Raw genomic sequence first — 13932 nt, 5'->3', positions numbered from 1 at the left:
ATGCAGTCATTTTTTCCATCTTTATTTCTGTTGGGGAGGCTGTAGCTCATAAAAAAAGAGCGGTCATATGGATGTTTGGTGGTTTAATGCCGCTATCATCAAACCGCATGTCAAAAGATAAAAAGCCCTAAAGTCCCTTTTATGTGTTTACTGGAGTATGAATACAACTGTGGTAGCTAATGAGTGTATGGGCAAATGCAGCCGAACATGGAATGTGTGCTAAGTAAAAACTAGAAAAGTGCCATGTAAGGGATGCAAAGTGTAAGACAACGTGTTCAAAAGTTGTAGGTGACACATTTTCATTATTTATCTAATTTCTGCTGAAGCATGTTGACCCATCAAACTGATTCAACACCCCAGAGCAAAGAGCACACTCTGCAGCCTCTCCCCGCAGCCTCCATAAAACACGTTACGGTATTACTGTAGTAGATGTGAAAGTGAAATGATCAAAATCCACAGAAGATGCATCTTAGCAACATGAATACAACATGAAGACAGAGAGCTTCTGACACAAAGTTTCTGTACAGATCAGAGTGACAAACTTTATTAGAAAAAGATTCACCTCATGGCTCTTCCTGTCCTTGCTGAAAAGTACTTCAGGTATCACATTAAAGAGGATGGAAATTCCTTTTGACATGACTGTCAGCAGCATGAAGTCAAAATACATCTGGTTCTCTGATGGGTTTTACGTTTTATTCCTCTGCTTTTGTTTGGTATTTCAGTCATAACACTGCTTGAGTCAACAATGTTCATCTCTGGAAGTCTCTTGTAAACATTTTTGGTACATTCAGACACCATTCTAGCTATAATCAGTAGATTAAACAGGAGTAGGATCCATCTTAACACTACTCTTTGCAAGAAGGCTCTCAGAAAATGACTTAAAAATAAGAAACCTTGAGCATGTAACCGTCACGTTTACAAAGCAAATATAAACTATATAAACTGACAATATGAGATATGAACAAAGAAAAATGTAATGAATTGGGAAACGTTCACCAGATATGCAGACAGATATCTTCAAATATGTGAATATATAACACACGTTAGTGTTGATGTGATCTTTAGTTTTGTCTGAATTCGATAAACTGATATAAAATTTTCCCTCTTTAAACCCAAATGGAACACTTCACATCCAAACCCTAAAAATCTAACAACACGCCAAACAAATCCTGAGGAGACCCACACATGGACAGACATAAAGACACTTCCTAATGGGACTGAATATATAGATATATTTATGAAAAAATATACTTGCAGCCAATACTTTCCCCCCATTTCAACCGTTTAAAGAGTCCACCATGACAATAAATACTGCATATAATTCCAGACAATAAATGCCAGAACACAGATTTTCTTTCATCTGAAGTGTTTGCTAAATATACATTTTTAATGTTTCTAAACACTTTTATCATTTCTGGTCAGTGGACTTTCATTCAATGGGTTTACAGTGTTTTGTTTTCAGATATAGTTCATGTACTAAATGCACCTGCACTTTATGAGTTTGGATATGCTTCATCTGAAAGAGCAGCTCAAACTGATTTAGCTAGCTAGCTAGCTACACAAGCTAACGTTTAACATGAGATGTTGTTGATGCAGGTACGGATGAAAAAACACAACCTTTTCACTCTGAGGTGTCTTGTCATCAGGTTTCCAGTTGGAAACTGATTTTTGGGAAAGATATTTTGGGAGTCTATCGTATTGCAGCCGCTGTAGTCTCAGATTGAAAGTATAAACCAAAATCAGCTACACAATCTAATGAGGTAATGGCCAACAGCAGCTTGTTGCAGATGATGTGGTGCAGGAAAATCAGATTTTAGTTACTATAATGTGAACATATCTGCTAGAAAAGTGTTTTATTTATCTGATAATAATTCCTAATAGATTATCAGTTCTATTAATTAGTGTTTAGTTGAATTTGTCAAAACAGCTGCAAAACATAGTTAATTTTTTATCTTTTTACACCTCTTACGTTTACATAAATGAAAAACTTTTCATTCTGGCTCATAAAAAAAGAGAAAAAAAATATTTCAAACCCGGAAAATGTGTTGAAATCTTTTGAATAAAGTTGGTGAAAGAGACGAGAGCAGTGTGTGGATTACACATTTTTACACAAGTTCTGAGTTTTAAATCATCACTGACTCCGTCTTATTTGTCTAGTAAAATGAGCGTCTCTACTCCTGCAAGGTGCTTTTCGTTACAATGTGCAGTCCCTCGTCCTTAAGCCGGGCCAAAGCTGGCCCGTAGATCTCCTTCGTCATGGGAACCACCAAACCCTTGGTACTGATTTCACCTACAGAGTAAACAAAAATAAACATCATTAACATGTCTGTTTCAGATGTCTCAGTTTTTCTATTTACAAGTTAAATGAGCAGATTTAATTTTTTGGACTTCATTCCTCTATGTGTGATCATCATGACTCAATTATTAATCGATTGATGATGATCGGTAATACCTTGTGGACCTTCCTACCCACCGTAGAAAGCAATTATTAGAGCCAATGGTGCCAACAAATGTCCTCAGATGTTTAGACTATCAACAGGAATTTGGATTGTGGCATCACTAACCGTCAAGGACCATGCGTGCAGCAATGGCCGCTGGGTAGCCCACAGTTTTAGCCATGGCGGAGAAGCCTTTGGGGTCACCGTACACCACCAAGCTGATGTGTTTGGTTTCCAGCTCACCATTTGGATGTCGAATCCCGACATCGTTTCTCATGATTATCATATCTCGCTCATCCTTATCTGTCGACGGAAGAGAGGCGATCAGTTGATGCACTTCTAACTTTTTTTCCTGCTATTTATTTGGTCATTCGGTCAGTGAACTCACCGAAGGAGAGTTTGGCTTCCAGATGCTTCGCCAGAGCAGCCAAAATGGTGTCTGCGTGAGGCACTGGTTCATCAGTCAGCATCTCAAACCTGCAGAGACAACACAAATGAAAAAATATTTGAAATGCGTATTTGCCAAACTGTAAAATAACCTTTACAAAAGCATTTGAAAAGCTCTAAAGAAGATGACTGCGCTGTAACTCTGCAGCAGTACGTCCTTGGATAAAGTCTAAAGAGATGAGCAGCTGCTTTATGCAGCTACTTTGCTGGTGAATTAAATAAATGAACAACAAGTCATTCAACCTGAGCCAGGAGCCGCTGAATTTTTACCCTCTGATAGCACAAAGGATATGCTTTCAGCCGTTCACTTCTACAGTTTTGAGGAATTTACATGTCAATGCTGGCATGCTCCTTTTCTTTTTACCTTTATCTGCACAGGACCAATGACAGCATGCAGCCTTGCTCTAAAGAGATCCTTGGAAAAGTTAATTTAGTCAGAAAGCTGTTGAGGCTACACCTCTTTAAGAGTCCTTTCCTCTGTAGAGGAAGACATGGAACGTGTGCAGAAGACAAACAAGACTCAGCTCATGAACAGCAGCGATGGCAGCAGCTTTGGACGAATCCACTCATGCTGTCCCCATTTACACCTCCAGAAAAAAAACATTTAAGCTTGGGCTACTTATTTCCTGCAACAAGAAACAGATCAACACCACTTGTTATTTAGCAGCCGCCTCAACTTTTCAGAATGAGGCCATCATAACCTCTACTGTTGTGACAAACCTGCATCTTTAGTTTGGTACGGCACGTAAATAAACGATACAGATGCAGCAGTCATGTGAAAATGAAAGAACAAGATCTTTAAGTTTGTCTGGATTTGGAAAATTAGCAAGAAATTCTGAGGTCTCTACTGAAGTATTCATAATAAACACTATATTCCAACAATGGAATAAAAAATCTTTTTCACAGATCAGGCGTTGCGGAGCTGGCAGGTCATGAACAAACAGGCAGAAATGACTGAATGGCAGACAGCAGCTCAGCGGCTGCTAGCAAGATGGAAAGCTACAGATTCACAAAGCACCAATGTCACAGAGCGTCTTTGAGGTGAACTTTTGCTCTCCCATCAGCTACACAATGCAATGATGGAAGAACAATGTGGTCCTGAACCGGATCAAACTTAACCATTAGTGCCACTGAGCGGGCTTGTGTCAAAGGCTCCAGCAACCTCAGGCAAGTTGTGGCATTTTGCAGCAGGCTGGAGGTGCTGCAAGATTTGGGCTTCTCCCTGTCACCAGATGAAGATCAGCAGGAGGTGTTACTGTTACACCCAATGAAAGCACAAATCCGTCCAACTGCAGCAGTGTTTTCTCTAAAGCTCTGTAAAAGTCGAAAAGTCTGAAACTAGTAAGTCTATGACATATAATTACTTCATATGTGTACATATGCATTGGTGGGCGTGGTTTCCATGCCTGCAAGGCGAGGACTGAGTTTTTTAAGTTTCTCATGATTTTCAGGAATAGTTTTCATCACAGTTAAGTAATACAATGTTGTTTAGAGCTCAAAACACAAATTTTATGACGCAATACCTCTTTAAACCCTGGGTACACGACTTGAGAGTAGGGCTGCAACGATTACTCAGGTAACTCCAGTAACTCGAGTACAAAAATTGATCGAGGAAAATTATCTGCCTTGAGGTGTCGTTTAATTAATATCACTTGGTGATATATTTTAATTTATGCATCATTGCGCAACCACTGCGCTGTTTGGAGGGACTACATCACTGTTTCAGTAAACATATAAAACATCTAAACATGTATAAAATATATAAAAACAGAACCTGTCGCCTACGGTGTGTCTGTACAGTATGACTGCTTCACCCGGACTGATGACGGACATGTCAAACAACAGCAGCGAGCGATTTGCTTTCTGTCTGAAGATTCTTGTTGCTTTGGTCTCTAATGGCAGAGAATGAAGAAGAGGGGAGGAAAAGACCAAAAAAGTCGCAAGTGTGGGACCATTTCACACTAAAAAGGGCAGAAAACGTAGTGCAGTGTGTGTGCTGTATAACAGGTATCGATGTTGCAGCACCCGAAACGACTTTTAAAACATTTTAAAAGTATATTTTAAAACATTTTCCTCATGCATTAGGTAGTAACAACACATGCAACAGCTTCACAAATATACATTTATAGATTTACTTTGGTTGAGTTTGTAGTATTTGTTTTACAAATTATAATGATAAAAAAAAATCGTTAGAGTACTCGATTACTCAAAGAAATAATCGACAGAGTACCCGATTACAAAAGTACTCGATAGTTGCCGCTCTACTTGAGAGCTCCTAAAGTGTCAATATGAAGCTTTGGACTCTATGATGAAACTGCTGAATAAAGAATATTTACATCCAATTAAAAATATGCCCCCTGTGTTATATACCTAATGATATAACGCCAATCTGTGAATAATTTATTTATTTATTTATTGCTAAAATATGTTTTTTTGTTTTTTTTAACTCATTAGGACTCGTTTGCAATAGTAATAGTGGTGAACCTGATGTGTTGCAATCGACTCACTGTTCCCTGTTTTGTCTCTTATACACCTAGGAGACATTCAGGCGTTTGACAAGACAGTAAATATCAGCCTTTCTAGCCATTTTCACCATTTTCTGACTCCATCTGACTCTTCTTCTTCTTTTTATAGCTGATTTAACTTGTGTGGACTGTATATATAGAATCTGCCTTCTTCTAATGGTACGATAAGGTTTCTCCAAACAAACTAACCTTTTAAACCTTAAACAGATGGAAGTCGTCTCTTGTATACAAGTAATTTGCCAGCTTTGGTTTCATACCATCTCAGAGTGTCCATCCTGAACTTGTCCTGTCCAACACGTTCAAATACAGCTTCTTCAAAGGCTTGTTGGGAGATGGACGAAGACAAGCCCATCTGTTGACAGAGGAGTTCTTTCTGTAGAAGAGAAAAGGAAAAAGATGACACTGCACTGCATTCCTTTCAGATCAGACAGATAAAAGATGAGAAGCATTTGCAGTAAGCTCCGCAATGTAAAAAGCTTCTGCAGCCTTGGAGTAGATGAGTAACTTTTGGTAGAAATCGACCTGTGGAGTCACCCTGAAGTCGATGAGTTGTAAAACTGATGAAACTGAACTAAAAAGGCCAGAGAGTTTGGCTGAACTTCTTACCCAGGAAATGGAAGTTGAAGTGTTCTGCAGGATGGGACTGGGTTCTGTATTGATCAGACCCAGTTTAACAAAACCACTCATGGCCGCCGAGAAGCCCTGTGTGACAAGGAAGCTTTGAGTCACAGTGAAGGTAAAAAACAGTCAATGTTCATGCAGGAAGTCTACCAATTTTTTTGATGGGTGAGGACGTGATTCAGTTATGCAAACGAAAAGGAAGTTGCTTCTGGTAACCTGGAATATGGTGAGACTTCTTTCTTTCTTGACAGACTTTATAAATGAGCTGGTTACCAGCAAATATCCTGACATGAGGAAAAGAGGGGTTTATGCTGGATACGGAGGAATCTGAGGTTAAATGACTGCTGCAGGGTTCCTCTACTTTTAATTGTCCAATGTTAATTAGAATAATAATTTATCTGTGGAATAAATGTAAAATTAGGGAAAGGTAAGAAACAAGGATCAAAGTTTTACTATCAGTGGGTTCAGAAGCCGGACTCGTCTGGATCGGCCACAGGGAGGTAGAGAGGAGCGGTAATAAAAATAAAACCCCGACATACGCAGCACATGTGAGTTATACCAGGAGTAGAGACCTGATCCACACTGGTGGTGACTTTTATATAGTGGTATAAGCCCTTTGTTATAAGTCAATATACCTCAAAGTAAAAAGTCATATAATTAATATTTTTTGCCTTAAAGCACTTTTTGTTACTGACTTCTGTTTCTATTCTCTCTTAAAAATTGTTATTTTGTTTTACAAAGGATATCTTGCCTACTAAATGCAGTATTAACTTTGATGATATAATTACAAATTGAATTATTTGAGGTTCAGAAGTTAAAAAAAAAAAAAAAAGAAGAAAGCACTTGGAGAGCGCAAACATCCACCAGGGCCTTTAAATAGTTCCTGGATCCAAACGGTGATCCGGATCACCACCAAAATTAAATCACTTCCTCCTTTTCACATTTACAACAACTCCTGAAAATTTAATCAAAATCTGTCCATAACTTTTTGAGTTATCTTGAACACAAACAAACAAACACACCAGATAAACGCCGGTAAAAACAACCTCCTTGGTGAAGGTAAAAAAGATGAAGCTGTAAACATTAAAACAATCAAAGGCTGCATAATAAAGTAACAACTCTAAGGATGCATTTACACCACGACAGTCCGGGGGACTTGGTTCGACTGAGCACAGAGACCCTTGATTTTCAAGCAGAGAAGAGTTCACTTCTTTAGTCTGCACCAGAGTTCAGATTAGCGTTCACACTGCTCCAAATGAACCACACTGTCTGTGGAAGTGGACCAGGATTATTTTAAACAATGCATCCATAGTGGCAGCAGCTCATTCCTTAACATAATCTTCCCATCTTAGTTTGTTCAGTGTGTGTGTTGTACCTTGAAGCGCAGCGTCCCTCTAATGAGTGTGTGTGCAGTCTGAATGCCATATGGCTCAGCGTACTTGGTGCTGTCGCGGTTGGGAAAGCCCTCCAGGTTGAAACCTGGGAGGAAGTCCATTGGTGTGGTGGAGTCCATCAGAGATCCACCAGCTGGGACACTCACAACCTCAAAGAGATAAAAACACACACATGTAGTACCTCCACCTGGATAAAGCTATGACAATCCTTTATGGTCATTTGAGGCTTCTGTACTTGGTTGTCTCTGAGGAAGATGGCAGGACTGATGGTGTTGAGGAGGACGCCATAAGGACTCCAGCTGAACTTGTAGCGAAGAGGGTTGTCTGAGCACTCGGGGGCTGGAAGCCCACCGCAGAAGGAGCTGTAGGACTCCACCTAAACAACATTAGCATTAATAATGTCATTTGGTCTCATTTAATATTGAAAAAGCATTTATAACAAGACGATCCCTCCCAGAGGAGGGATTCTGTGTGCATGGAAACGATGAGTAGTAAATATTTTTTTAAAAAGAAATTGATGAGGAGACTAGCAGAAATCTTACACAGAAAGAATTCAATAAATGAGGACGTAATCTCCTGTTTTGGGCTTATTAGTCATAACTTATAATAACAGCAGTGGTAAATAATTACCTACAGCAGACTTGTTGAAACATCATTAATGTAAAACTGAGCCAAAATAATGATGCAAAGTCTGAAACAAGTAGCAGCGACAAAGTGACACTTGCATAGCTCACAATCGACTCTTGCGATGCTGTTAACACGCCCTCTCTGATTGGTCAACTGTAGATCTGTCGGATGTGAAGAATAACAAAAATCTACCTCAGTTCAAAAAATAAAAACTAACTCTAGACTGAATTTTCTAACTGATATATATGTTACATTTAACTTGACAATAATTTGATTAAAAGAAATTGCCGTTTAAATTATCCAGCCGAGAAGGTGTGTAATGGCCTTTCATAATCAACTTTTCCTCCTTCAAGGTTGGAATTCTTTATGATTTGCCAACAAGTAAAGTGAATCACAAATAATATTAATTCTGGATACACAGCAAAGTGGATGTTTTTTTTTAAGGAACAGTTTATTATGTGTTAACAGAAACACCATAGATAAACCTCATGAGTTATCAGCTTAATACTTAGTAATTACATGCCAAGGCTAAAGCATAGAGAAGTCGGAAGAACACAGCACTGAAATGCTTGATAAAGTGATGCAAACTAATTTCAAATTGATATAAAACAAAACCAGATTAATTAAATATAACATTTATTCAACTCCAACAAACTGAGTAGTTTTACTAAGTGAAGTTTCTCATCAGCTCTGGCTGCAAAACACACAGAAAACACACACATCCACAAAAACCCTTGATTTAGCAGTTAGTCTGTGCAACAGATCATGGATCAGCATGGACAAAGCCTGCGTTAATCAAATACATGATAAACACACACACACTGTGTGAACTCACGGTGCAGCCATCAGCTTTGGCCTGATCAATACACTCCATAGCCAGCATGTGATCAATCCCTGGGTCCAGTCCCATTTCATTCACAATCGTGATGCCTGCTTCTTCGGCACTGACATGACGAAACACATCATTTTGTCACTTAACACATATTAAAATGAAACAAAAGACTTTTTTTCCCCACTTTAGATTTTTTACTTGAAATGTTTATATTGTTTTCAATCTGCCTGATTGGTTTCTTACGGTACTTCTGACAATTTCAAACATTGCGAACAGTTCCTACCCCTTATGCCTGTCTCGTGACACTTCTCCATTTTCCTAAAATCAGAAACAACTAGAGGAGCATTTGATAACTAATTAGGTTAACTGGCAACAGATCAGTAACATGACTGGCCATAAAGGTAGCATTTCAGAGAGGTAGAGCCTCTCAGATGTAAAGATATGTGGAAGTTCAACAATCGGAAAAACTGTGTCTAAAAATTGAGGAACAATTTCACAAAAATGTCTGAATCCATCTGTGAGGTCAGATGGAATAAAATGAGAAATTCTTTCTGGAAACCATGGCTGCTGTGTCGTACAAGCTGAAGAGGAGAGTGAGCATCCAGCTCGCTATCAGTGGGCAGCTGAAAAGCCTGCATCTCTGATGGTGTGGTGTTATATTAGTGCGTATGTTGTGGGCAACTTCCACATCTGTGAAGCTCCATCGATGCTGAAATGTGCATGGAGGTTTTAGAGCAACACCTGCTCCCATCTAGACAGCATCTCCTTCAGGGAAGGTCTTGCAGATTTCAGCAAGACAATCATAAACTTCATACTGCATCCATCACAACAGCGTGGCTTCATGGCGTTTGGAGCAAAGCTGTTTTTAAAACGTTTTACCACTAAATACATGTTTCATGTGTTGATGTTACTTAAAACTGCCCTGAAAGATGAATTCTGACAGAAGATGTCAGTTTTAAACATGAAAGTGAAATGTTTTACTAAATCCCTTGTGTACTTAGTCCTCACCTGCTCTGCAGCTCCTTCATGGCAGGACTCAGGTAACTTGCCGTCACCATGTTTACCTTCCTATTGATGCAGTGTTTGGCGACGAGCGGGTGGAATGAGTAAGGCAGCATGCTGAGGAGCAGACAAAAAAAGATTAGGACAGATGACTTCTGAATTCATCTCAAACTAGAAGTTCACATATCGCTTTATCATACAAATCAGAGCAGCACACAATGCAGTAATTTTAAATAACTCCCCCATGTGAGTCGAAGCCATCAGTTCAGCATTCACAACAGCAAGCAAATGACGTTTCATATAAAAATAAGCAAATGTCCTTTTAATAGATAACAGCGAGTCTACGTGGATTTACAAAGTTTGTTGGTTGATCTGACAGGAAGTCAGTGTGTGATACAGCTTACAAAAATGAGTGGTTTGACATCATTTGCCGGTCTAAGATATTAAACTGTCAGTTTGCGCTGCATGTATGTTAAACTGATACAACAGAACATGTGTAATGAACAACTGACCTTCATGTTAAATGAGAAAATCTGTCCATGGCAGGGCGGGGTTATGCATGTTGAGGTGTTTTTAAATGCAACGTGTTTTCATACAAACATTTTCATACTTTCTCACACCTCAATGAGCTGGTAACTATCCGTTCAACCTCACATCAGCAAAATATTGAAGCAACAAATTTTCCACATTAACCACACCCTCCTCAAATATCTGACTAATCCACGATACTTCCCGCAGCCCCACGGGAGGAAAGTTTGGTTCTGCTGACTGTAAGATGCTCCAAACCATGTTAATAACAGAATGAAGTCATCACTGAAATAATGGGAAAGTGTGTCCAAAACTTTTGATGGGTGATTTAGTTTGAAATCAACAAATGCACCCTGGACATATTACTATCTGACTTTTTAAAAAGTTTTTTTTTTTTTTTTTTATCTCAGTAGAATGTGAGTGATCGCCTATAAATGGTGGGATCATCCATTTTACCAAAGTCACATTTACATACTCCACAAGAAGCCAGAAATGTTTTTATAATTTTTAGATTTATTCCTTTTATTCTCTAGTATTCTAGTATTTATTTGGATAAACTGTTGTCTGTTCAAAGAGAGAAAGCTTTGCCATGTGGATTTCCTGCCATACCTGATGACCAGGTCGTGATCTTTGACCAGCGAGTCCAGGTGTCCCTCGTGGCTGCTGGCGTCCAGCGTGACAGGGATGGTGTTGGGGTATTTAGCTGCCAGCTCCTCTGCCTGCTTCAGAAGCACTGATGCTGAATGCCAACAGAGAAACCAGAAGAAAACACATCTGATTTGACCCAACACCGATGTTCTTCAACCTGAAACTATTAAAATCCCCTCCAACACAAAAAAAAGGGAATCCACCATTCCCAGTTCACATGATTCAATAATCTGTGGAAAATTCAACTGTGAACAATATAAGTGGATTTTGTGCAGAAAATGTTCCAATCTAATGGAGCAGGACACAACCAGGACTTTTTAATTCAACTTAACCTTTCTAAAAACCATTAGATTCATAAAGCTTTGTCTCTGACGATCTTTCCAATCAACCTGCTGTACAATAAGATCACCAAAGCTAACAAAACCTTAAAAAAAACTCGTTATAGAAGGTACATATTTTACAATTTCACTCTGTGGATCAAGTTTTTTTTTTTTTTATTTCATTAACTAATTAATTTGAACTGAATTGATAAGGCAACTTCAAAAATTCCTTCAAAGACCAATCGCTAATCCGAGTGTGTCACTGTGACTTTGTCCAACACTGACACAGTCTTTAAATATGCTGGATCGGGACACGAGAAGGAAGTGTTTGGAGAAAGAATGTTTTTTAGCTGCAGGACCGAAACTGGTTCACCCAGACAAACTGAGCTGATTGAGACACTGAACATCCCAAATATTTGTCCCCTAAATGTCCCCATTGAAATTAAAGCACACAGCCCATCAAGGAGCATCTAAATGATCTTGAAGCTGGTACATGATGAATACCTAAAAACAGAACACTTACCACTCTACCGTCACAGCACCGTGCGATTGCTGCTATGTTGACAAATGTGGACATCTCAAAATGTCTCTTTTTGTTCTCCATGTTGTAGTAAATCACTGATTTTCTTTGTTTGAGGCGGAACTTTGTTTGGCTGGAATTTCTCAAACCGTTAAAGACTTTAATACTTCAACTTTTACCCTCAATAACTTCCTGGTGGCAGTCAGTATCATGAATAAGAAGAAAAAAAAAACTTGATGCCCACTGTCCAAAATCTGCTACAAACTACTTTTGGCAATTTTTTTTTTTTTAATGATTTACTCAAAATATTGATTTTATAAATATAATTTATTTATCTGTTTTCATTTACTATTCATTTATTTTTATTAATTACCACTAAGACTGTTTCACACACTCACCAACAGTAACCTGGGTCCTCTCATCACGGGTCAGATACTCCACAACAGGTCCAGAGACGTATCCTGAGCCCAGCAGCAGGACTCGCTTCATGCCCATCTTCTTCATGATCTGAGCCTTCTCCCTGACCAACACCAGAACCAGTAAATCACAAAGATACCATAGCTTGACTACCAGTTTAGCTACCAGTGTTTCCATCCACCCTGGGCCTCATGCAAAAATCAAAGATCTTTTCTAAAGATGAAATTATCACAAAAATAACAAAACAAACAAATAAAAGCCATTAGAACAATAATTAAATCAAATTAACAAGTGACATCTCATTTAGAAGGCTTTCTCCATGATCATAATGCCAAAAATCCAAAGAGAAGCTCGAAAGAGCGGGTTTGGTGCTAAATCAAGGTAATTTCTTTCTCTATCAAAATTTCATGTAATTGTGATTTCTGATGTTTATAATTGTCTGGCAGCCCTCCTTCATATGTTTCCTCCTCTTTCACATTCTTGTGATCACTGCTTTTAATAAACATTTCTAGTATGTCCCTTTTGTTCATTGTAAGGTTAAGACAAAAGCAACACAAGTAATAGAAACTATATGAAATATCATCCAAATCTGCATCTACTGCTGGCTATATAGAAGCTGAGCAAAGAAAATCTCCAGAGTACATGAACCAAACTGGACTGACTGACAAATATGTCAACCTTTAATTAAACAGAGCGCTCCTTTTGAAACCACAGGATTCGGTTAAAACTCTTATTTTGCACACTGGATTATCTTAACGCCAACACAACAACACTACTATCATTATGATATAATAAATGCCTCCCCCCCAGAGTGACCTGTGGCATCATTATCCCAACCACCACCACCCACCGCCTCCACTCCCCAAGAAGACGGACCTGTGCACTTGTCAGCTAAGTCTAATTGAATGTGACATCGTGCACATGCACGTATTGCAGCAGAACTGATTGGACATGAGTCTGGCACTCTTCCTCCTTCATTAAAAAAGAAAAGATGCACGCTCCCTCAGGAGGATTTCTCCCAGAGTGTACATATCTTAAGGAGTCAAACTTAATCAAAAGGATTAAGATTTTGGTGGCATGGCTTGTCTGGAAAAATTATACTTAGGATCAAGGAGGAAGAAAGCTCATCAAATCTTGGAGGTGACCTAAATATGAGCAAGAAGAATGAGGAAGACTTGACTCATGATGTTCAAGATGTCACTGAGGAGCAAAGCTGCCTGAGACAGAGGTGCTGGAGCGCATTAAAAATCATTCAACCGCAGCACTCCGTTTGGCTTCAGAGAAAAAAGGATGAAAAAACATATCAGCAAACTGTGCAATCAATCATGTCTGAGAACAGTGAAGTGATGGGGATTACTGAGATTAAAAGCAATTGATCATCATGCAAAGGTTTAAAAGAGACGGGAAATGCAAAAACACCAGCTTAACACAAAAACTGGGCAAAACCACTTTTTTCTTTCTTAAAAATTGATTAAGTTTATTTTTACATAATTTTTTTGTTAATTTCTTTTATTTTAAATTAAATTTATTCATTTTAAATTAAAATATTATCATTATTATTTTAAGTTATAAATAAATCAGAAAAACAAGCATATTATCGTCTATTTATGTAT

The 13932-nt window shown here is 38.5% G+C and overlaps 1 protein-coding gene across 2 annotated transcripts in view; it reads right to left on the bottom strand.

The window, feature by feature from the left end:
* Nucleotides 1-522: 522 nt before the first annotated feature.
* The window catches only part of aass (aminoadipate-semialdehyde synthase), a 32895-nt gene continuing 19485 nt past the window's right edge, over nt 523-13932 (bottom strand). For both annotated transcript variants that reach the window (XM_079246611.1, XM_079246610.1), the window contains exons 14-24: nt 12301-12422; nt 11024-11153; nt 9893-10003; nt 8888-8996; nt 7661-7801; nt 7407-7574; nt 6017-6112; nt 5668-5783; nt 2827-2915; nt 2565-2741; nt 523-2290 (exon numbers count right to left, since the gene is read on the bottom strand). In XM_079246611.1, coding sequence (XP_079102737.1) covers nt 2172-2290; nt 2565-2741; nt 2827-2915; nt 5668-5783; nt 6017-6112; nt 7407-7574; nt 7661-7801; nt 8888-8996; nt 9893-10003; nt 11024-11153; nt 12301-12422 — 1378 coding nt within the window. In that variant the 3' untranslated portion in view covers nt 523-2171. The remainder of the gene's footprint in view (nt 2291-2564; nt 2742-2826; nt 2916-5667; nt 5784-6016; nt 6113-7406; nt 7575-7660; nt 7802-8887; nt 8997-9892; nt 10004-11023; nt 11154-12300; nt 12423-13932) is intronic.

This window comes from Telmatherina bonti (genome assembly GCF_933228915.1).
Source record: "Telmatherina bonti genome assembly, chromosome: 2".
In the NCBI taxonomy this organism is placed as follows: Eukaryota; Metazoa; Chordata; class Actinopteri; order Atheriniformes; family Telmatherinidae; genus Telmatherina; species Telmatherina bonti.
Note: the sequence above shows the minus strand (reverse complement) of the source record. Positions and strands in the feature narration are given on the sequence as shown.